Source organism: Pezoporus occidentalis, unplaced genomic scaffold (assembly GCF_034315485.1).
Source record: "Pezoporus occidentalis ecotype Australia unplaced genomic scaffold, CSIRO_AGI_Poc_V1 ctg13, whole genome shotgun sequence".
Classification (NCBI taxonomy): domain Eukaryota; kingdom Metazoa; phylum Chordata; class Aves; order Psittaciformes; family Psittacidae; genus Pezoporus; species Pezoporus occidentalis.
The window spans coordinates 5,717,559-5,741,287 of NW_026913103.1; the positions used below are offsets into that span (position 1 = coordinate 5,717,559).

General features: G+C 36.4%; 1 protein-coding gene across 3 annotated transcripts in view; it reads left to right on the forward strand.

Annotated features, from left to right (window-relative positions):
• The window catches only part of MEI4 (meiotic double-stranded break formation protein 4), an 80,500-nt gene extending 62,327 nt beyond the window's left edge, over positions 1–18,173 (forward strand). For all 3 annotated transcript variants that reach the window (XM_062608236.1, XM_062608237.1, XM_062608238.1), the window contains one exon: positions 16,746–18,173. In XM_062608236.1, the coding sequence (XP_062464220.1) occupies positions 16,746–16,997 (252 nt within the window). In that variant the 3' untranslated portion in view covers positions 16,998–18,173. The remainder of the gene's footprint in view (positions 1–16,745) is intronic.
• Positions 18,174–23,729: the final 5,556 nt, after the last annotated feature.

Consider the following 23,729-nt stretch of genomic DNA (forward strand, 5'->3'; position numbering starts at 1 on the left):
CAAAGGTAATATCTAAACTATTTTCTTTTCTGATTTCCAGATCCTGCACAGGAACTTTCTAGCTACTTTTCTGTGTGGATGATATTCCATGAAAATTCTTGTCATATGAGTTTATTCTCTGTAATGGTTTTTCTTTTCTGCTTTACCTTTTCCCTTTGGACTGTTGATATCACTGCAGTTGTGTTTCTCACTAAGGCAGTACATACAATACTTTGTGCTTCTCTGATGATCCACATCTAATGGGTTCTAAAGGGTGAGTAAGAAGAGTAGATTTACTGTGATTCTAACCTTTATCTTCTCGGAAAATGTCATTAAAAGATGCTGCAATTTATATAAGTAGTCTTAAATGTGCTAAAGAATTCCAAAACTTTGATGTTTCCTCGAAAAACCCCACTCAGTGGTTCTGAATGTTTCAAAGCTGTATCAATTTTTCAGAAGGAGAATGGGGCACATGGTGGCAAGGATGGGAAGACTAGATATGAGTGGAATAATTATTTCCTTGTTACAGTAGTCTCTCACCTTCAAATAGTGCTTGTTGTTAGTAACAGTGCATGTGGATTACTTCCATAAAATATTTTAAGTGTTACCCACCTGATTTGTTCAGCTGTTTTTCTGGTACAAATGTGGTAAGAAAGCGTACTGGTTCAGGAAGAATATTCTACTGACCGTCTACTCTTGGTGTTATTACAGCCCTACTAATAGTCACATGTATTTCTTCTATTTTGCTGTTGTGCACTTTTGTTTGACAATAAGGCTGTGTCTTAAGTCAGGCAGTATGAATTTAGTATTCAAATAGAGCTGTGAGATGAAAGATGTTTGTCCCAAGCAATGGTGTTTTCCAGTTGATGCGTGAAGAAGGCAGAAAGCTGAGTTTTCAGTTTCTTCTACCTTTTTCCAGCATTAAGAAGAAATTCACAAACCTCTGTACCATTACTGCTTTTAGTAATTTTGAGTGGTTTCTAGAAAAGCTAGATGTCATCTGCGTGAAAGTCGTACGAGAAGTATTTCACAGTTCAGCATATTCTGTATGCTGGGATGAGCCTGCACTTTTTTTCCCATTTTGATCCCTGAAGCATTTCAGCCAGTCATTCACTGTAGTTTGATCATATGATCCCTGTACTTCCTTTTGAAGAATGCATCCTTTGTTGGCTAGAATATTTCTGTTAACAAAGCCATTTTATATCTGGCAAAGTCATTAATAATATATCTCCACTTTTAAGCTATGTGATGAATAGATAGATTTAAAAAAATAAATAACAACATAGGTTGGGTGACTTTTCATTTTGTTTGGGTGGTGGGGGGTTGTTGTTACTTCCGTGGCCGCATGAGAACTAGTTGATGAGTGTAAATGTTAAGTGTAGAGATAAGCCTTAGGAGCATGACAGTGGATTTGGGAAGAAGTTGCACTTATTTGCATCATCAGCTTCTCCAGCTAATTATCAAGCTGTCTATACAAATGCAAAGTTATGCATAAACTGCCCTTCTTCACCAGTGTTTTTGTACTGACTTCAGAGAGAATTTTCCGCCCAAGGGTTATCCATTCTTCACGAGTTTGTTAGACACAGCAGTGGTTGTGCTGATACTCCCTGTTGTCATGGTTTAACCCCAGCCAGCAACTCAGTACCATACAGCCACTCACTCAATCTTTCTCCTCCCCCTGGTGGGATGGGGAGGAAAATCGAAAGAATGTAAACCTGTGTTAATAAATAAAAGTAAAATATAGTAATAATAGAAGTAATAATGCCATTAATAACAGGGGAACAAAGAAAAAGCAATAGAACTCAGTAAACACAAGCTCAGCACCCACTGACTGATGCCCAGCCTGACCCAAGCAGCAATTTGAGCCCTTCAGGTAACTGCCCCCAGTTTATATACTGGACATACCGTGCTGTGGTACAGAATACCCCTTTGGCTAGTTTGGGTCAGGTGCCCTGTCTGTGCTTCCTCCCAGCTTCTTGTGCCTCTCCTCACTGGCAAAGCATGAGAGTGAAAAGTGCTTGATCAGAGTAAGCGCTACTTAGCAACAGCTAAAACATGGGTGTGTTACAGCATTGTTCTCAAAACAAAGCCAGCTGCTAGGAAGAAAAATAACTCTATCCCAACTGAAACCAGGACACCTGTCAAGCAAGATGTACCGTTTTCCTGAGGATCACCTGCTAGTTTGAGTCTCTATGCTTACCTAGAGAAATGTCTTTCTCTATGATCATCTACCTATCAGTAACTTCATTCTTTCTAATGACAGAGTGGGTGAGATCTTTCTTTTTACTGAATATTTTAAAACCATAGTAAGATCCCTTGGCTTAATGACAATCACTTTTCAGAAGAATCCCATTGTGTGGCTCATACTTAGAGAAACAATGCTTCTGGGCCATTCCACAGGTACAGCCTGAGTTGGATACACTGAAATAATGGCATTAGTGTCACCCAGATGAGGGCCTAGTTTGAGAAAGTTTGAGATTGCTACCCTCCCACTGTAGATATACCCAAGAGGCCTGATACATTCCTCCTGCAATTTATCACCTTTTCTTTTGTTTCAGTTTTGACTATAACCCCTGCTTTAACATTTACTCTGTGTTGCAGTACAAATGTGTATACAGCCAGAAGCTGCTCCGTGTAGTTTTCCTTACTTTCTTTCATCTTGAACCACTGTTAACTGTGTCCCTTTTCAAGGATGGTGCTCATGAAGATCTTTCAAAACAGGTTTTCTTCTGATCCTGAAAACAAGAGCAGCTTCCTGTAAAAGGAAAGCAATCTCTGCAGCGCATAGGTTCTTATTGCCTTTTTTTTCTTTTTCTTTTTTTTCTTTTTTTTCTTTTTTTCTTTTTTTTTTTTTTTCCAAAAAGGAGTGGAATTAAAATCAGTCTAGAACCCAGGTACTAAGTTCCCTCATCTGTACATAAGCATTTGAGTTCCCTCTGATACAAATCTCAGACATTCAAGAGTTGGGAAAGGGAAAAAACAAACAACAGATTTCCTGCATGTTGCTAAATCCCTGTGTCGCCTGGGGCAAAAGGGTTTGGAACAAATCATGTGGCATATTTTATTTTGGAAAGAGATTATAGCTATCAGTAAAGGTTCATGGGAAGGTGAGACAACATACAGAGTGGTAATGGCCCAAGGCTGACCTTGTACAGTTCTGAATGCTAGAGTGAGATCTCACAGAGGAAACAGTAGGTGGAAGAAGCCTTTAGGATTGAGGAAGTCAGAGTCTGTCAATTATTACTGGCCAGAGAACTAAAAAGAACATTAAAGGAACCATAGTTCTACGTGATGATAATCCCATCTCCAGTAGGGAATATAACATACACAGCATTACGGAAGAGAGATGGATGTGTGACAAAATGACGTTCTCAAGAGTTTGTAGACTGGAAAGCTTAAAAACTTTTCTGAAGGAATGGCTGTATGCCGGTATAGCATGGGTGAACCTGAATTTGATCTACATGAGTTAAGTTTGGTAGCAGAAACAGTTGCAGCATGAGTTTCTTATTGGCTAATTTGCTGTCACCAGGAAAACTTGCAAGGAATGTGTTACATGGCTACCTTAAAGCCATTAAAATGTAGCAGTAGTCTATTTCTTATTTGTTCACAGTTTGCAAATTGCTGTATTATCCCAGAAGTGTTCCCCTCTACTATGGCATACATATTCTTTGCAAGAGCAGTGATAGCAATGGAATGTATAAAAGCTCATATTCAGGATAGTGACTTTCTTCTAGTAATGTAAGTTGGAGCATTACAATAGGAGGCTTTCTTTATGTTGCAGCTGATGTCTTTCACTCAACAGGAATGTTAAAATTACTATGCCAGGTAGCCTAGACCTTCCAACAACTAGAAATTTCCTAGGAGTCGGTTGCAGCATAAGAAACATGATCAGTGCACCTTAATTTTAATGGGGTTTGATTTTGTTTCTTTTAATTAGTCAATCTGTAATGACTTTTTTATCACATTTTTGTAAATGTAATTCCTGCAGTCATCTGAAATAATTTTGAAGAGCTAGGTCACCTGTGTATTTAGTATGATTTCTTAATATGATCTTTTAATATCTTTCACAGTGGTTTTATTCCTGCCTAAATAAATTAAGCAATTATGTTAAATTTTGTTAAATTGACAGCATTTTATCTGTATGAAGTAGTAAAGAAAAAAAGAGGAATGCTATTGTGTTACTAATAGCACTTAAAGAAGCATTGCTACATTCTTGTATATATTGCCTACTAGTAATCATTAAATAGAATGAGTTGATTGTAAATAGCTTTGTGTGTAAAATGAAGTAGCAGGTATTTGAATTGCTACATCTGCTCCACACTTAGGAAGATGCTTTATTTCTTGTTCCAGACCGTTTAATAAAAACAAAATAAATCTGCCTCAATCTGAAGTGTAGCTATCCTTTTGAAAGGCTAGTAATCCTCTGAAGTGTTGGAATTTTTTTAATCTCATCAGGACAAATTTTTAGTAAATACCATGCTATATCTAACATTGCATTCTGATTGCACAGTAAATCTGACATTAGAATTGCATTTCGCCTACTGTGTGCTCATTTAATAATTGGCAAGTATTATGGCACTTGCAGAAAGAACAGAATGATCTCTGAGAATCTGTTCTGAATGTCAGTTACCTGTAATCCTGCTAGAGCAATGCCAGATGTTGTTTTACACAAAAGATCGTGATCTCTTAATGGTGGTGATGATTAGGAACTGTTGTCTGTAACTTTCTTGAAACTGTATTAAGCTCTGAAATTATTTAGGTAAATGAAATAATTGCATTTTTAAACTCTGATTTCATTTTTAAATTCAAAACATCCATAGTTTTGAAGGGAACATGAAGAGATATGTATCTTTTTTTCTTCAGTTCGTAGATTTTCTTATGTGCTGGTTTTAGCTGGGGTAATTTTCTTCTTAATAGATAGTATGGACTGTGTTTTGGATTTGTGCTGGAAACCTGTGTCAATAATGCAGGGGTGTTTGTTTCAGTTGCTACTGAGCAGTGGTTAAAAGGGAGTCAAGGACTTTTCTGCCTCTCACCCTACTAATGTGTAGGCTGGGGATGCACGTGAAGCTGGGAGGGAACACAGCTGGGACGGCTGACCCTGACTGACCAGAGGGATATTCCAGACCATATGGCATCATCCTCAGCATATAAAGCTGGGGAAGAAGAAGGAGGTGGGGAGGATGTTCAGAGTGATGGTGTTTGTCTTGCCAAGTAACCATTACACATGATGGAGCCCTGCTTTCCTGGAGATGCCTGAACACCTGCCTGCAAGAGGGAAGTGGTGAATGAATTCCTTGTTTTGGTTTGCCTGTGTGCATGGCTTTTGATTTACCTGTTAAACTGCCTTTATCTTAACCCATGAGTTTTCTCACTTTTACCCTTCTGATTCTCTCCCCCATCCTGATGCGGGGGAAGTGAGCAAGCAGCTGTGTGGAGCTCAGCTGTCAGCTAGGTTTAAATTATGGCAGCTTATTTTCTGCTCATTTATTTATTTATTTGCTTATTTATTTATTTATTTATTTTCCCCAAGGCTATGTTCCTGTGGGAAGTTCAAATTAAATAAAAAATGTATTTTGTACAGATTCAGAATTCAGAGATCTTAAGAGCAGAAGAATTTCTGGTGATCGATGAAGTACAATTTGAAATACCTCCTGTGTATTTCAAATTCACGTGGCCCCGCTGATGGCTCAGAACATGGTCATGCCAGTGCCACATTTTTTCTTACCTTCTGTTTTCCTGAGATGGGGGAGGGGAAAAAATAAAGAAGAGCCAAAAGAATGGAGGTGGGAATACAACAGGAAAAGGAATGGCAGGCCAGGTTGTAACTGGTAAGGATAACAGGAGAGCTTTTCATACATAATTCACCTAATGTTATGGCTGGTTCAGGCCATTAGGGGATATCACACCCTTAGCTGGAAGGTGGATTTGAAGTCTACAAAATTTACTTCTACCAGATGCAAGTATGTTCTTGGTTTCCAGTGGCATCAGACTGACACATCGTTGTGCTGCTGCTGTTTATGTTATTCTCTGGTGGGTTTGTTTGATACTATGACATTCTTTTATGCAGCTATCACACTGTATTCACATGAATTAAAATCTGTTTCTGGAAACTTCAGCTTACTGGGTATTACCAGAGTAGCATATGAGCCTCTACAGGTACATTTATGTCAGCATTCTGTAACAGGTCTGTCAAACATCTCAGGCATTTGCCTAAAACACTACCTTTTAGGTTTCTCAATGCAGATGCTGTTTCACTGGGCTTTGTTCAGATCTTTTTGACTTTGAACATACTCTGAGCCCCAGTTGGGCTTCTGTTTCTAATTATTTCTGGAATCGATGGTTCTGCTTCAAACATAATTGTTTTATATCTCTCCTTTTAGGAGACTTCTGATAATTTTTAGCTTTATTCTTCTTAGGTCTTTGGCTTAGCACACCCATGTGATAAAATCATCTGTACTTTTGCTAGGGTAATCAGCTCTTAGACAGCCATTTCAACTGCAGAACATAACCTTCAAACAGATCCTAGAAAGGGGTAAATGAGCCTGTACCACCTCACTTCTTGTCAGTTCTAGGTAGTCTTACTGAACTGTGAGAAGCTTTCACATAAAAAAATGATATGGAAGAGAGAAAAATCATATGCTTCTGTTGCCATATATAAATATTTCTAAATTTTATTCAGCTTTCTTCTAGGTCATTTCAAATCCTGGTATTCCCAGGTTTGTCATTTCTTGATAGCATCCTGTTAGGACAAGGAATGAGGCCTGCTCTACGTGACTCTGTATGTACTTGCTGAAAATGGTGGTGCTATACATCCAGATTTTCATTTAATTTTGAACCCACCAGCATCTTTTTGTTTAGTTAAGGCCAGTTGCGCCATTGCCAGCTGACACATTTTTGATTTACAGAACAATACAGATGACAGGTTCGGCCATGTGCAAGCTGTGACTTACACAACAAGAGAACTTTCCCCAAAATCCCTGAATGGAAGTCCACCTATTCCAGATCAAAGTGTAGAAAGCCCTTGGACTTGGGCTGGCTTGGTATAACCTAGTGTATTTAACTTAATAATACGGTAATAATATCAATATTGATGATGATGCTCAGACCACAGATCTTTCTTCAGTAATTCTTCCATGATCTGATTCAGATGATACAATAACTTTTAGAATTTTAAATTTTAAGCATTTCCTATACATAATCCTTCCTGTATTTTTTTCTACATTCCTTTCTGCTTCAAAAATTGAAAGAAAAACTAATTGGTTTCTGACAGTCAATTTATAGTTTAATCCCCCTTCAAGTTTATTTTGCTTTCTTGTGTTCTGTCAGGATGCCTCAATTTCCACACAAGCTGCAGAAAATTTCACGTTTCAAAAGGATCTTTCTAAATGTAACTTTCTTTAGAGTTACTCCTGGCATGCTGAGTTTCAGAGGGCCAATCTTGAACTGCATATCACTGCTTTCCAGCACCAGTTTCACTGTGACACTCACAAGTTCTAAACTGCTGCTCTAAAGCTCTTAAAAACCTGTCTTTTAACACTACTGTAGCATTTGAAAAGAAAAAAGAAGCACGTATTAAAACTGTGAAAATGTCAGGAAAACTACCGGTTTGAGGCTTTCCACAAGAGTATGATGGAAAATTAATTGAAAACTAAAATTTGAAAGAGGAACCATATTTGCTCACAGTTATTTAGTTGCTGTAAAGCCTAAAAAGATTGTAGGAAGCAATCTGTTCCATTTTCTGTTTTGTCATGTTTTAGTCAAAGGAGTAATTACTTCTAAAATTAAGCATGTAGATAAACTTTTAGATGTACTTTGGTGTACTCATGATTTCATGATACTTTAGATATTGTATGATTTTCAGTTAAATATTTTTGCTTCTCTAATTTCTCACATACTTAAGCTGAATAACCAACATCAGTTTTATATTGCTAAATGCTATTAATCCATTCAAGATTTATTTTCTACATATATATATTCCACAGTTTTAAATACATTAAATAAGAAAGTAGCACTGCTTGTGTATCCTGTCTAATTTTCATGAAATTACAATATCCTACCACACCTCTTGAGTCTGCCAGTTAAAATTTGTAAGACTGATGGTATTCTTTGAAAACTGAGGGGAGGTTATGGGATTTGGTGACATAATTGTAGTGGAAAGCTGGTGATTTAGGCAAATGCTAGGATCGTTGAAGCATCATTATTTTGTTGTCTTGTTTCAAGATAATATCTAAGGGAATTATTCATCCATTTTTGGCAACTAGTTTGTGAATACATTATATGAAATACAAATATTTTCTTAAAGATTTTTTCTGTACAATAAACTGTAAGATTTTTTTCCAAAACAAGAGAAAGTAGATAAGTAAAACATTTCTTCCTAAACCAGAGGTTGATTTAGTTGAATATATCCCTGAACAGTTATACAATATCCAGCCTCTAACTATGAAAACAGAAAAATAACTGCATAATTAGAAGGAAATCTGGCTACTTTAGCATTGTCTTTTTTTTTTTTTATTATTTATGAAAAGTATACAGAGACTTTGGAAGATCTTTAAGGTCCCTTCCAACTCTAACCATTCTATGGAAGTGATTCAGAAAGGAGATGTCACTTTTTCTCTTACAAATCTTAGGTTTGTGTTCCAGCCAGGTTTGTCTTTTTCCTCACACAGGGCAGTGCCTAGAATCTCTTCTCTTGCTTTTTGTCAGGGGTTTTGTTTTGTCTTGTTTTTCTTGGTGCTCCTCTTTTTTTCTGCATCAGATAATGACTTGAAAGTGTGAGACAACTTGTTTTATTTGATATTTTCCATCCCTAATATTTGAAAAGACAATTTTCCTAAGTCAAGCTGAATGTGAGGCAAGGTTATTATGCTTTTAGAAAAAAAACAGAAAAGTCTTATGACATGAAAAGCATGTTCAAAAGCTTCTTTTCAAAAAAGAATGAATTATGAACAATTACTAAGTATTATGAAATAATAAGTGTGTATCTTGCATTACTGTCAGGATTCTCTGTGTTAGAGCCACTAAAGCAAAGTTGTTAGTGTTTATTTTCAGTGTCTTTTCTAACGATATGTAAACTTCTACCAGTAAATCTTCTGGAACTAATACAGCTATGTATTTTCAGCAATCCATTGTTTTCTGATGAGTTTAATTGAGAATTTTTTATTGTTGTTATTCAAAACTTAATTTTATTACCTTAGTGTCATTCTTTACCTATAAAAATGTTGTATGTTTGTTTATTTTCAAGACTTGCTTAGATTATTAGCACTGCTGTAACTTTGAGATTTCCTGTAGGATGAGAATTTCTTATGTCTATGAAAAAACATCTATTATATTAATTATATGGTTATTGCATATGGTATTCCTACACTTGCTTGTGTTAAAGAATTGCACTTCAAACAGTGATGCTAGGGATTTGTAACCTCTCACCTTTTTGCTAAAAGCAGAAGCATGATATGTATAAGGCTAACCTAGGGCACTGAGTGGAAATCTTGAAGGACAGGCAAGTCTGTGAACAGAAGAGTTCTGTCTAGGGAGGCCCTTTCAAGCATCAGTTGCCATCAAAGTACCATAAGGTTTCTTGTCTGGGAGAGCTTCCTTAGCTCTTTTAAGAACAGTTGAGAACAAGAAAGAATACGAGAGCTCTTTTCTGTCCTACTTCATGCTTTTCTAATGGGAAGTAGCTACTAAATGGGGACACTGATGGGTTGACAGCTTGTATTCTTTCTGCTTTTCTAGGTTGTTTTTTTTTCTGATATGTTAGAATAACTTGATACGACACTTGACCTTCTGGTTATAAAATCTGGATGCTTATGTGCTAAGTTCTCCATCTTTGTCATTGTCATTATCTCAGTTTCCATTTGTAATTAGCATCTTATTCATAACCACATCAAAATCATCTGTCTTCCATCCTTGGGCTCCCTGAAAGCTAAACAGAACACTCATAGAGAAATAGGACTTTCAAGATGGGGTAGGAGCTGAGGTAGAACAAAACATGTAGTAAAGTCTGTTGTCAGGTTTTTTTGTGACCCGCTGCAGTTGAAAGTCAATGTAAATTGTATTAAGGCTCCTTTTTAGAGGGAAGTATACATCAGAGGGAGCTAAAACCAGGGGGTTTTTGCTTTATAGTTGAATTGACCAGCCTCTTTCCTCCGCTTTCCCACAGTTCTATTTTGCTATGAGTTTACAGGAATAGAGGCAATCCCTCCTCCTCTGACAGGAGAAAAGCTGAAAGAAAAACCTTTCTTTAAGGGTTCATAACTGAGAAATTACATTAAATTATTTTTATTGTTTTTTTTTTCATCCTGATAGTGACTTGCATGCAACTGTCGGGTCTAGAACTTTTTTTTTTGTGTGTGTTCTTTTTTAATTAGAAGTATGCTTAAGTAGCCCATTTGTTTTGGATATGATAGATACTTACAAAGTCTATTTCAGATTCTTTTCTAGAAAAAAAAAAGCAAACCAAGAACCCCCCCCCCAGTTTGCTGAAGTTTGTGAAGAATTGACATTTTTTTATTCTAGAATAATTTTTTCAAAATGACATCTATGAAAGAAGTGACAGGTCAAATTTATGCCTTGTAGATTGGAGTAAAATAGATTTATAAAGTTCCATTATCCCAAGAAGGTTTCAGTGTTTTGATTGTTCTTTCTCTAAATGTGATTTCTTAGTGGCTCATTGAATAAAAGATGAAAATACTTTGAAAGTTGGGGGTGGGGGTATAAATTTAAGTAAGGAATTGTAGGTGATGTGAATTTTGCTTTAGATATGGTAAGAGGGTATAAATCAGTTTGAATTTGCTTGGCAGATGAATATTGCCATGGTTAATGACAATTATGATTACTGGTGGGGGATATTAGGGAAATACACATTTCAAATCATGAAACAAAAAGCAATTAAAGAGAAATGCTAATCAACTAAAAACAGAATCCTCAGTTGTGGCAGTTTGCAAGGTAATTACCTTTTAATCAAATATGACACTATTAAAATCAGAACAAATATTTCTAGTAAAGTCTTTCATGCATGCCTGCCTTAAAATATTTTAGAGATGCTTATCAGCATGTTATTTAAAAACTGAACAGCAATTAGAGATAACTTCTTTTATCCTGCTGTGTGCTTTCTTATTCCATGGATGTTGATGGTTTTGTAAATTTTAATGATCCATGTAGAGCTTACTTACATGCTTGTAGATCATCCAGTTAAAAGACTTGCTCTGTTGTTTTGAAGTAAAATACCTATTACCCAAACGTACATGCCACACTCTGAAAAATGTTTGTCTTGTGTTTTAGACTTGAGCACAACAATGAGTAGCCTAAATAGGGATTTCTCCAAGGAAAAACAAAGGGTCAAGAACAGAATTCTGTGTGAGAATTAATCTTCTTTGTTTATAAAGTGAGAATGTATTGCAACTTGAGAAAACAGTTCAGTCATTCTTGAAATGTATTTCCACTAACCACTTACTTGGATGGGATGGGTAAGGTAAAACAGTGTTGGTTTTACTGAAAGCTTAGGTTTGTCAGGATTACCTTAGCAAACAAAAATTTACTAAATGCTTATCACTTGTTGATAATGTTTCCAGCCAGTCACTTCTTTCTTACTTTTCATTATGATGATTTAGAAACTTTTTTCCTAAAAAGTGATGATGTCAAATATGTCTTCATTAAGGGACTTGTTTTTATAATTACGTTCCTTTTAGGACAATTGTAGTGGTAAAATACAGAAAATAATTTCAGAGAAGCATCCCTCCTATATGGAGGTATAGTGAGCACAGAAATAATTTTTCCCTAAGGAGGGGACAGGCTGAGGGGGATTTTTGCTGAAAATAGCTGAATGGCAGATTTGGTTCTGTTCTATCCTCCATCCTTAACTAAGTGATCACAGCAGCTGGTGCTACTGCAGTTCCTACTGCCTCTTCTTCCGTTGAGAGGAAATATTAACTAGGCTTTAGCAGTTCCTGTTGTTTATTTCAGTCTACCCTTTATGCTTCTGTGAAAAATATGCATGTAAAAGAATAGAAATACCAATTGTTAACACTTGGTATTTCAGTGAAGTTTGAAATAGAATTTCATGGGACATAGAAAAGACACCTTGCTAGCAAAAAGTTACTTCTCTGATGAATAGGAAAAGTTTGCCAAGAAATGGAAGTGACAAAAGTTGCAAGAAAAAATTTTTAAGAAACAAAGGTGTTAGAATAGGAGGGAGAGATTTGGGCAGAACATTTCTCTGCTAAAATAACCATCTTCAAGAAGTGTCAATTTTATCCCTTTCTAAACAGCAGAGCTGTATAAACACTTATCTTTCCAGTTGAATTAAAATTTGTATTAGTATGCCAGTATTTTATATAGCATTATATTGTGTATAATTATTTTTTGCAATATATGTTTAAACTTACTATCTTCATGGGACTAAAAACGCCTAAACAGATATTAATAAATTACAGGGATAGAGAAAGAGGAAAGGGTTTTGTCCTTAATCGGACATAATGATGCTTCTCAATGAATTTTAATGGTTTTAATTTTGTAAAAAAAATCAGCATTTCAACATTGCATTCTAAACCAAAAAGAAGTTTTCCTGAGCTAGAGCTGGTTTTGGCTTATTCCAGAAAGTATGCAGGTGTTGCTGAAGATTTGTCCATAGCCTATATAGTGGCATGGAAGCAAATACTAGCTGCCGTGAACATACTCTCCTTCTTTTCATATCATCTTTGTTTGCACTGGTAAAGTATTGTCTTTGTTCTGTAGGTCCTTTGAGATGTAAAAGGAGTAAAACTTATTTGCCTATACTCAGAAGGCAGCATCAGTCTTCTGCATGTGAAAATTCGAGCCCTAACAGATTTCATCACTAGAAATGAGTCGTGGCTGGTAAATGGCTTAAGACTTGTACAGAATTTCTTCAAAGCTAATATTTATTCTCCTGTTGTTTTTTTTATATTGCTGTTATTGAGGGCACTTGAATAAATTATATAAATGTGCATGAGCCACTAAGCCAAAAAAACAAAAATATTCTAAGTGCTGGTTTTGAGCTTAGAATATCACTTGGGATTTTTTCTGAATCTGATTGAATAACCTTCAGAAATTACATCAGCCATTCTGTGAAGGTTATTTCAATTTATTCTGTGCCTTCAAATACCTAGTTTTTGTCAAAAATTTTGCTAATATATTCTATATAAATAAATCAGTCCAGTAACACAGCAGTAGCTTGGAATTTAATCCAGGACCATCTGATCTGTTGCTTTGCAAAGAGAAAGTATAATAAAGGCTCAGGGGCTTAGAACACAGATGGCTTTTTAGCATTATGACTGTCAATGCTTCCTACATTTTGAGCAGTTTCCTTTAACATATTAGTACATGGTTTTATGATGCCATTGTAAAGAAGACAGGTTAGAGAACTTCTTCCCTGCTTTCAAATTATGTAGTAAGTAGGTGTGCTATTCCAGGTGGTCACTCTGTAATGCAGGAAAAGCTTGGAGAATGAATTTCAGCCGAAAGCTTTGATGCTTCTACATTCTGAACTTGGTGATATAAATATATGAATTCTGAATGGCAGACCATCAAATCCAGCCAGGAGGTCCTTGCACCCATTGTTTCCATCTTATGTAAAGCTTAATCTTATGTAATCATTCCATTTTTTTTTAAATTATGTAACTTTAAAGTTTGTTTGGATTGAGTACAATTTCAGAAAAATTAAAAACTGAGGTGTGTGCAAAATGCATCTTACTGCTAAAAACCACGTTTCCAAATACTTAGGAAAATTTGGCAAGGACTGATCTCAAAAAAAAAATAAAAATGTCCAAAATCCATATTGCATACCCATCTGATCAGTAAAAATACTGATTAAATTAAAATTCTTTCTGAAAAATGGGGTTAGATATAAAGTTCTTTAATGTTGGTGCTAGGTGTTTTGGAATTATCGTCTATATATAAGGTTTGCTTTGCGGATATACCTTCTGAATTTTCTGGATGGACTAGCTGTGTGCGTATATACATGTACATATGTCACTACCCACTTACACACATTGATGAGATTAATAGGACTGTTACCTGATTGCCCCCCTTAGGTCACAATAAAGGTATTGCCTCTACAAATTGTGTGGCATAAATTTGCTTTGGTAATAATTGGGTCAGTTAGTACTACAAAAAACATCTAAAGAAGAGATGAAGACATGTTTTGTTCAGATTATATTAAATGGGTTGCTAAGGTTAATAAGCCTTGAGCCTGGGAATGTTCTAGACTGTTGGTTTGGTTTTTTTTTCCTGGTTTTATAAAACAGTATTTCAAAGTGCATTTGTCCCCTGAAAAGCAATTACCTCAGAAAATACTTCCTCCTTTCTTACCCTATCTCTGCAAAGTCAGTTCTGTGTGACTAAAATAATTTTCCTTTAGTGCAGTAGTATTTGCAGAGGAAAGATAATTAGTTAGCTTGTGGCTTCTATTATCCACAATCAATTAGATAGTTTATGAAGTTACAATTAGTTGCAGTTTTTAAGACCCACTGAAAGTAACACAATTGCTTAACTGCTTGGAAGAGCCTGAGGTTATGGGGATAAGTGAAGTGACATAATTTGCCTTTCTAAAATACTTTCTATTGATTCCTCGTGAAAGGAAGATCTAAGTGAGTTTACAAGGCGAACACTTTAGAATCAAAGGATTTTGCTTGTAGTGTACTTCTAATATCCAAATTACAGGAACTAGAAGGATAGAACTGCAATTTTAAGGTTCTAAATAGTAATTTTTCTGGGTACAATCATATTTTATCACTGTAAAGAGTTTCAGGACATGGTGCATCAGAGGATCTAGTTTAGAAGCGGATGATTTATATCCTGAAGGTCCCTGAGAACTACTTGGTTGCCAAAACTCAGATTTCTAACGGGTACTCCTAGCTTAGAGCTGCTGACTCTGATGTAAAGCTCTGCTTGTGCACATGCCTTGGATACCATTGGACATCCAAAATGGCAATAGATACTGGCATTCAAGCAACTGAATCCCACTCTCTGCTTACCTGTGTTGACTGAATCAGGAACTGTCTCAGCCTGTTGATGCCTGTGTTTGGTCAGATGATTCTTACACTGAAAGTCTCAAGAGCAGCCTTTGTAGGCCTTGAGAAACATCTGTTCCCTGGAAATTCAGGAAATTGCTAATACCAGTTATTTTTTTGACTTAGAAAGCTGTAATTTAGTCTAATAAGACAAATAAATACATTTATTTCACTAGTATTAGTTAACGGTCAAAATAGTGTATAGACATAGATTTCTAGAGTCAGATGCTTGGTGTTTGGAGAAACAGACTCTCTTATTACCTCTGCTTTAGAAGAAGGTTTTCCCTAATTACACAATTTGATTTAATTGAACTTCAAAAGTATGAAAATACTTAAAATATTTTTCCTTTTATATTTGTTGCTGTTTGTTGTGATACGAGTGTCAATATCAAATTCTTGACAGCAGCTTTTGAACTGCAAATTCTTACCAGCTTCTAGAAAGAGAGAACTGGAGCATGCAAGGCTAGGGATAATATTTTTCAGTGATTAAGCTGATTTTCAAGATGTCTTGAAAACTGAGCAGAATTACTTTGCTACTTAGAGGCTTTGCAGTAGGTTTGCTGTTGTGTCCTAGTGGTGTCCCTGAGGAGAGAGTTTACCTGAAAGACATTTCCTTCGGGAGCTTCAACACAGATTTTGTGTTTAAGACCTCCTCAGAAAGACAAAGTAAGTAATCCCTGAGCCACTATCTACTGCAGAGGAAGATAGTAGCAGCTTTACCTGAGGAGCGTTGAGTTCCTTCTTTTTGTTAGATTCTGCACTGGAATAAAAAATTACTTATATTATTTGTGAAAACAACTATTATATAACAAATTTCATACTTTGGAAAGTCTAGCAGGATGCAGTTTAGGTTGATAAAATGGATACTAAGTCAACTACTTCAACCCATGTTGAAGCCTAGAACCACCTGCCTTTGTACCAGAGGCCTAAACGGTTGTTTGTCCATTTTTTAAAATATAATTAATTTTCTAGCAGCTAAGATTTTACCTTTTGGTTCTGATAATCTGTCTACTGTAACTGCAGCCTTTTCAGAACAAGGTCATCGAATATTATTGGTTGATTTGCTGTTAAGGAGGACACGGAGTTTCATTCCAGACATCTCCCCATGGTTTAATTTTTTATCTACAGCAGATATTCTGAAAGCTTCAGTTTGAAACTGCAGTTCCAAATGCAGGACAGATAAATTTATATTAAATAAAGACTTTTAATGACTTTATGGTTTGATCAGTGAGCTTATTTGACAAAATGACTCTTTGTCCCAGATATGTAGTACTTGCTTGTGTATTTTCTGTGGAGAGTGAAAGTTTGGACTTTTTATTTGCTTTCTAGAGGTGTCACTTGAATTTGAAAGTAAAAAGAAAAATACTTCTTACTCAGAACACTAAAATCCACCAATTATAATTATATGCCTAAACCAAAGTGTTTGGTGGTGGTGTAGGTCATTACTGTATGTCACAACCTCTGGATAATTAGGCAGAGAAAACCCTCTGTGACTCATGAGCAGGAAACATGAACAGGAGATTATGTTGACTTTTCATTTTGTAATATGATGGAGAGATAATTGTTTGGCTCTTATCACAAAAAGGAAAAAAAATCTTAGAAGTAATTATGCTAAGCATATAGCTGTTCTGATTATATACCACACATTTTACCACTATTTCTTAAACTTCCATCTGAATACTGGGCTGCAGAAATGTTTTCACGCTGTGCTTATTATTGCTTTTTCTTTATTCCCAGATCCAGACCATGTATGATATTACCCAGTATGAGAATATTTTTCCTTTGTGCATGATTCTGGAACAGCTTCTTCAAAATGAGACAGAAGAAAGTAATGTTTCAAGCACAGACTATGATGGAGAAGAAAAAATCAAATTTCTGGAGAACCTTGATCAAATTATTCTTTGTCTCTCAGATGAATTCCCTTTGTTTTCTTTGTTTTTATGGAGAGTGAATGTTCTTTTGAACTCTGCTCAAATTCAAATTGATTAAAACAAGCAGCCTACTTTTTAACAGTGCATTTGTTACAGGATTGCATTGGAAATTTTTGAGCCAGACAGGAAAATTGTCATTATTGGAAAACATTTACTTTAAACTGCTGTGCTATTCAGCAGTTTCAGAGATAATGCAATTTATTTCCAATTTTAAATACAGAAAAAATGTAATAATCCAGATGCTGCTTCGAATAAATAGTTTCTCATATTGGAAAACAATATGTTGCTGTTTGCATACAAAGTAAAGATGGCAACAAAGGAAGTTGTTTCAAGTGATGTTTAAAATAAGCACTATGAATTTTAAAGTTAAGACTTAAAGGGTGTATAGAGCTTCAAAGTTAGGAAAATAATGCCTGTCTTTTAAGAGTTGTATAGCTTCTCTGTGCTTTAGAGACAATAGTTGGTTGGCAGAAATAAAAATGTTTATTTTTAAACTTGGTAACTTATCACCAAAAATTCTTATAGGGCAGACTTAGTTTCTAATTTAATCGAAAGAGTCCTTGCCTGGGCAAAATAAAATCTGGTGCTCAGTTTTACAGCTTTCTTACATTGATTGTGTACTGTTTGGCTTTACCTGTGTATGCACAAACATAGGCAGCATAGGCCTAATTCACTCAGAGTTGATTAATGATTTCAAAGATCTTAATCTGAATGAATTTAACTCTTTTAATGATTACTTTGAACTTTTCTGTTCAAAATTAATGAATATTGACAAAATCCCCTTTGTATATTCATGTATCATCTGATTTTTATATTTTTATTTCTGTGTAATAAAATTATATTCCTCATAATAACTGTGACATATTTAAACAAAATCATCTTAAACATGAAGGCCTTTAAAATCTGAGTTCAACAATACCTTAACTGATCCAGCATCTGTGATAAATTTAGAGGGTAACTGTTCATGATGAACAGCATTTTTTGTCTAATAGGTAAACAAAATTTTAGCTCTATGTCTGTTAGTAGTGCATATTCACTGTAAAGAGAAAACATTTTTAGTATTAGATCTTGTCCTTTCCCTTGCATTTGTTTCATCAGCTCAGTTTTTGTGTCAGCAAAAGTCTCTGAAACGTGGCTTTTAAAAATATTATAAATAATTAATCTTGTTAATTTGAATGCATTTATTTCAGATAATAAACCCTTGTTTTCTATGTATGTAAAATATATTAATATTTTTAAAAAATACTTACTTTGATCTTGTATTGGCTCCCTAAAGAGTGATTCTTACACTTGTTTAGACACGGGCCACTGTTCTGTTTCTTAGGCTTTGTATTTGGTATATTAATGTATTTGGTATATTAATGTAACATTTGTTTAATGCTTTCTTTTAGCAAACTTTCTTTCAACAGGAATGTTTGATTTGCAAAACAAGTGTTCCTGAATAGTCACATTAGAAAATTGGATAAGTTAAGCCAAAGAAAATAAATAAGTATGTAAATTTGGTAGTCATTCAGGAGCTACTGTGCCCTTTTTGTTACTGCTTTACTTCTTTGTTTGTTTCATTAAGGTAGAGGATCAGTTCTTCCACCTCCCTCCACAGCGCTGAAAGCATGATTCCAAAAAGAGCAAGGAAGGGAATAAACAAAAGGAACTGGTATCTAATTGATAAAATCATTTTCATTTTAATTTTTTAAAAAAGCTTCATTCAAAAGTGTTTTGTAAAGACACAAAACACAGGAGGATACTGGAATCTATGTAATAGCGAAACATGTATTGTTTCAATATTCCTATTCTAAAGAACAGTTTCAGCACTAGATTGCACACCACTGCATATTTGCTCATCTGTTGGCAATAAATATTTTGGTAATTAGTAAAGGAACTCAGGCACAAAGGGACACATATTTTCTTCTTTATAGGTTGTAGCATTTTCTCACCAGTGAGGTCTCTATGCTGCTAAAAGAACAATGGATATTTTGGGAAATACACACATCCTTGATAAATCTTGAAGTAACAGCTGATGAGATATGTTTTTCAAAATCTTTTTCACAACATACAGAGAGAGGGGGGTTTGTGTCCAGAGATGGAATAACTACATGGCACTTTCACTCTGACAGGGATTTGAGACAGTTTGTTACGCAGCTTTGACAGTATTGGGACACAGTGAGAATTTCCCTCGTAATGGCGTTGGAGCAATTTAGGCACACATTAGACTCTCTGTAAAAGTGCTGTTAACTGGTCACCTGGGCTCTCCTTACCTGTTTCAGTGCAAAACTAAATAGTGCGGTTGAACCAGATTAATGAGCATACCTCAGCTTTTGCGGGAGCAATAACCTTTGCAACCAGAATAGTAATTAGACAGATTGCTGTCTTATGTTTCTTAGAGAGATTTTTCACCAAGATGAAACTCACCTCAAGATAAAGATGCACAATATGTGCATTTAGATGCTTCTGTGTAGTTGGAATGTCTTAAGTTATGAAACACAGTGTACCCTAGCAGTCTCCAGCTACTACTTCAAAGGCCTGCAGATCTTCCGTAAGTCTTGTGTCACATTTTCTCTCTTTATGTAGGTGCTTTGGAGCATCTTTAGTGGCACTATCACTAAATGTGTCTGTCTAGACAACTGAATCAAGCAGTGATGATAGCATGAGCATTCAAACATAGCTCACTGACACAAACATGCATTTAGGTATCTTAGTGAGAACTTAATCCCGCCCGTGTGATATCTTACCTGTTTGTAACAGTAGGAAATCCTAAATTTAAGTTCATGCTCTTCAGACGAGTTCTGGTTTTGTTCAGTGACTGATAGATGTAACTGGAGTAAACATCACTATCTTTAGTTTAGAAATAAAATAGAATGACTGAGTCCCTGGACTTGGCTGTTACGGTGAGGATTTGCGACCTGGTTTGAAGAAACCTTTCTGCAGCTTGGGCTGTAACTGTCTTAAAGTACTTTAAATAGGTATGTCTACATCCAGCTTTTACATATCTGGCCTCCAGAGGGGACTGTCAAATTCAGAGAAAGTACCTATGGTCTTTGCTGAGTGGAGACTATTCAGTGTCTCAAAAGAACAATCTCAAAGTCCCATGTGCAAAGTGTATCCTGTCATAGGCCAGAAGACTAGGAAACATGAAAAAAAGTACTTGGTCTGACCTGTCATCACTCCCTGAAGTGTTTCACCTGGGTGACCCTTAGTTTTAGAATTAACAGTACAAGGATATTTATTTTGTCTGGCTGATTTCTTTTTTTTTTTCTTTTTTTTTTTTGTAAATATATGGACTTGAGAATTTGGGTAAATGCTCTGCAAAGGCAAATTGTTCAGACTTTTTATACATATATACACACAAACATATGTTGAATTATGTATTTGTATGGTTGAATTAGCAGTGCTTATTAGTTAATGGCCTAATAGCAGTCTGTGATTTTGTAATTTTTAACCCTGCCACATTCTTAGCTTCGAGGTGGCTGTGTTTTTTACTCATCTTGGTCTGTTTTAGAAAGAATTTTATGGTAGTGTCTCTCTTTATGAGAGTAGAAAAATTGTGAGACAAGGAAAATAAATTTTTATTCTCGTACAGCTCCATTAACTGTTCTACTTTCTAAAGAATTCTACATGCCTACTAATGACAGCAGTGAGTGGGATTTTGAAGTGAACTTTGTCAGGATATTTTTGTAAACTTAATTTGGAATCATTTGGTAGTCTGTGATTTACTGGGTTTTGGTAATGTTGGTAATGTGGAAATTAAATTATACCTTTAATTCTGTAATAATAATTATTTTTTTCTTTCAGTTATCTGTGCATTGCTAGTTGACAGAGTACACTTTATAGCTTACTGTGGTGCAACATTCAGCTGACCATCATGTGATCATAGGAGAATTAGGGTTGGAGGGAACCTCAGGATCTCCAGTCCAACCACATGCTCGAAGCAAGGGTAGCTGTGCTGTCAAAGCAAGTTGTCTGTTGATGGTTCAGTATTCAGTAAGATACTGAAAACCTTCAAGGACACAGACTGCACAACTTCTCTGGGTAATCTCTCCTCCTGCTTTACTGTCTTCATGGTGAAAAACAAAAAAAAAAATAATCCTTATATACAGTCTGAACATCTGTTTCATTTTATGCTTAGTGTCCTTAGTCTTCGCACCACCCAGAGCCTGGATCTGTCCTTTTGATACCTTCCCTATAGGCACTGGAGGGTGCTTTTAGGTCCCCCTGAAATTATCTCTCTCCCAGGCCGAACAAGCCCAGCTCCCTTAACCTTACCTCATAGTGCAAATGCTCCACCCTCAGTGATCTTAGTGGACTTTGAATATGCTTCAGTTTATCAATATCTTTTTACTTGATGCCCAAAATAGGCAGTACTAGCCTAGATGGAGAAACACAAGTGCTGATGAGGGGGGTAATCCTTCCCCTTGATCTGTGTTCCTGCTGACAAAGCCCAGGATGCTGTCAGCCCTTGTTGCTGCCACGGACACTGCAGTTGTGAGCTCAGCTCACTGCCCACCAGGGCCACCAAGGGCTTTGCCCACTGAGCTGCTTCCCAGCCAGCCATTCCCATGCTGCATGACTTCACAGGCTGAATACTTTGCACTTGTTCTTCCTGAATTTAGGAGTCCCTGTCAACCCATTCTTGCAGCCAGTAGTTTCCTCTCAAGCACATCAACTGGGGCTCCCAATTTGGTGTCATATGTAGATTTGATAAGGGTGCACTCCATGACCTCCTCTTCAGGTCACTGATAAAGATGTTAAACAGGACACGTCCCAGGGTAGCTCCGTGTGTGACATTTGTTCGTCCGTTAGTGACAGGCAGCCAGGTAAAGTACAACCTTAAGCGCTACACTGAGCTTATCAAATATTATTTTAGCCACTGGTTTTTAACCTCTTCAGCCATCGACAGGTTTTAGCCACCTGTTTAACCTGGTTTGTGAGGACACTGAAAAATTGTCTCAGCACCTGTGAATGTACACCACCTGATTCCATCAGTCTCACACAGAAATACCCTAACTTGATCTTCAGCTGCTCCTAATAGTTCCTTTCCTTGAACACTTGCACTAAGCAGAAAGGCCTCGGAGAATTTGTCATTGAAGATAAAGGCATCAACTTCATCAGCCTTACCTGTGTCTGCTGTCACTAAAAGTTTCATCCTTCATAAATCTTTAATTTGATTTAAAACCATCTGTGATATGCTGTGATGTAAATCAATCTGAAAGTCATCAGTAATGTAATTAAGTTTATCTTTGCATTTCCAAGAGATCTAGCTTTGAAATTTCAGAAGTAACATCAGATTTGTATAAAATCATTTCATCTGAAATTCAGTTTAGCTTAGCCTGTTTTAAAAAGCTATACGTTGGGGTTGATTAATATATGTTCATATTTTATTGATCTAGACAAGGGAATATAGATCTCTTGCTGGTATGGGAACAGAGGAATCAGAATGACTATTTTATCAAACAAAAAAAGTGCCTTACAGCTTCTGCTTTTTTATTAGTTCCACAACTGTCCTGGGTTCAGCAGTAGCAGTCATTTTTCTCCTTAGTAGCTGGTGCAGTGCTGTGGTTTTGACTTTCAGCCTGGGAACAATGCTGATAACACCGATGTTCTTAGTTGTTGCTAAGTCATGTTTACTCTGACCAAGGACTTTGTGAGCCTCATGCTCTGCCAGGGAGGAGGGGAAGCCAGGAGGAAGCGGAGACAGGACACCTGACCCAAACTAACCAAAGAGGTATTCCATACCACAGCACGTCATGTCCACTATATAAACTGGGGGCAGTTACCTGGAAGGGCTAGATCACTGCTTGAGTCAGGCTGGGTATTGGTCAGCAGGTGGTGAGCAGTTGTATTCTCTTCCCTTGTTATTTCCCTTATCATTATTATTATTGGTGATAGCAGCAGTGGTTTGTGTTATACCTTAGTTACTGGACTGTTCTTATCTCAACCCATGGGAGTTACATTCTTTCAATTCTCCTCCCCATCCCTCTGGGAGTGAAGGAAGGAAAGGGGAGGGGGGAGTGAGTGAGCGGCTGCGTAGTTCTGGGTTACTGGCTGCACTTAAACCATGACAGCAACACATGTACATGTGTAGCCTACAGGGACAGCTAAATAGAACAAAACAACATTTACTTCTCAGAGGTGGAAAGCTGTACTCATAACTTCCTTTACACCACAGAAGTGCAAGGCATTTTCCAAAACTGACTGCAAGGAAACACTGCAGTGCTTCTTGTCTGTGAGGTAAAATAGCAGTAATTTCTGAGTGAGGCCATTAAAAATACGGTATTTGCATGCAGAACCTCTTGTAGCTCTTGCACAGTAGCAGTTCTTTTAGCTATCCTCAGCATATCCTCTCTGACAAGGGGAAAAGCAGCTCAGCCCAAAAAATAGACTGGGGAGAAGATGAAGAAGGAAGTACAGATGAGCAGGAGCCTTTGACAGTGCTGAGGTGCTAGGTGGGAATATCACATGACTGCGTGACAAAGTGAGATACTGTGCAAAGATACTGGTACTGTAAAAAATCATTTAACCTTCATTTCAGAGACAAGAGGGAAAAGACACAGGCAAAATTAGATTGCTTTTAAGCTAAAGCATTGTTACCTCACTCCCTCACAGCCACAAACCTGAGTCCAGCGTAATCAGTTCTAACCCTTAAAAAACTCTCTGCCTTAGTGTGCCTTCACAGATTTCAGTGATCAGGCTGAAAGAGTAATTAAGAACTACAGTCAAGATAATAACCAAAGGACTATGTTAACATTAGCATCTTACCCTGTGTCAATTTAATAGTGAAAAAAAGGTCAAATTT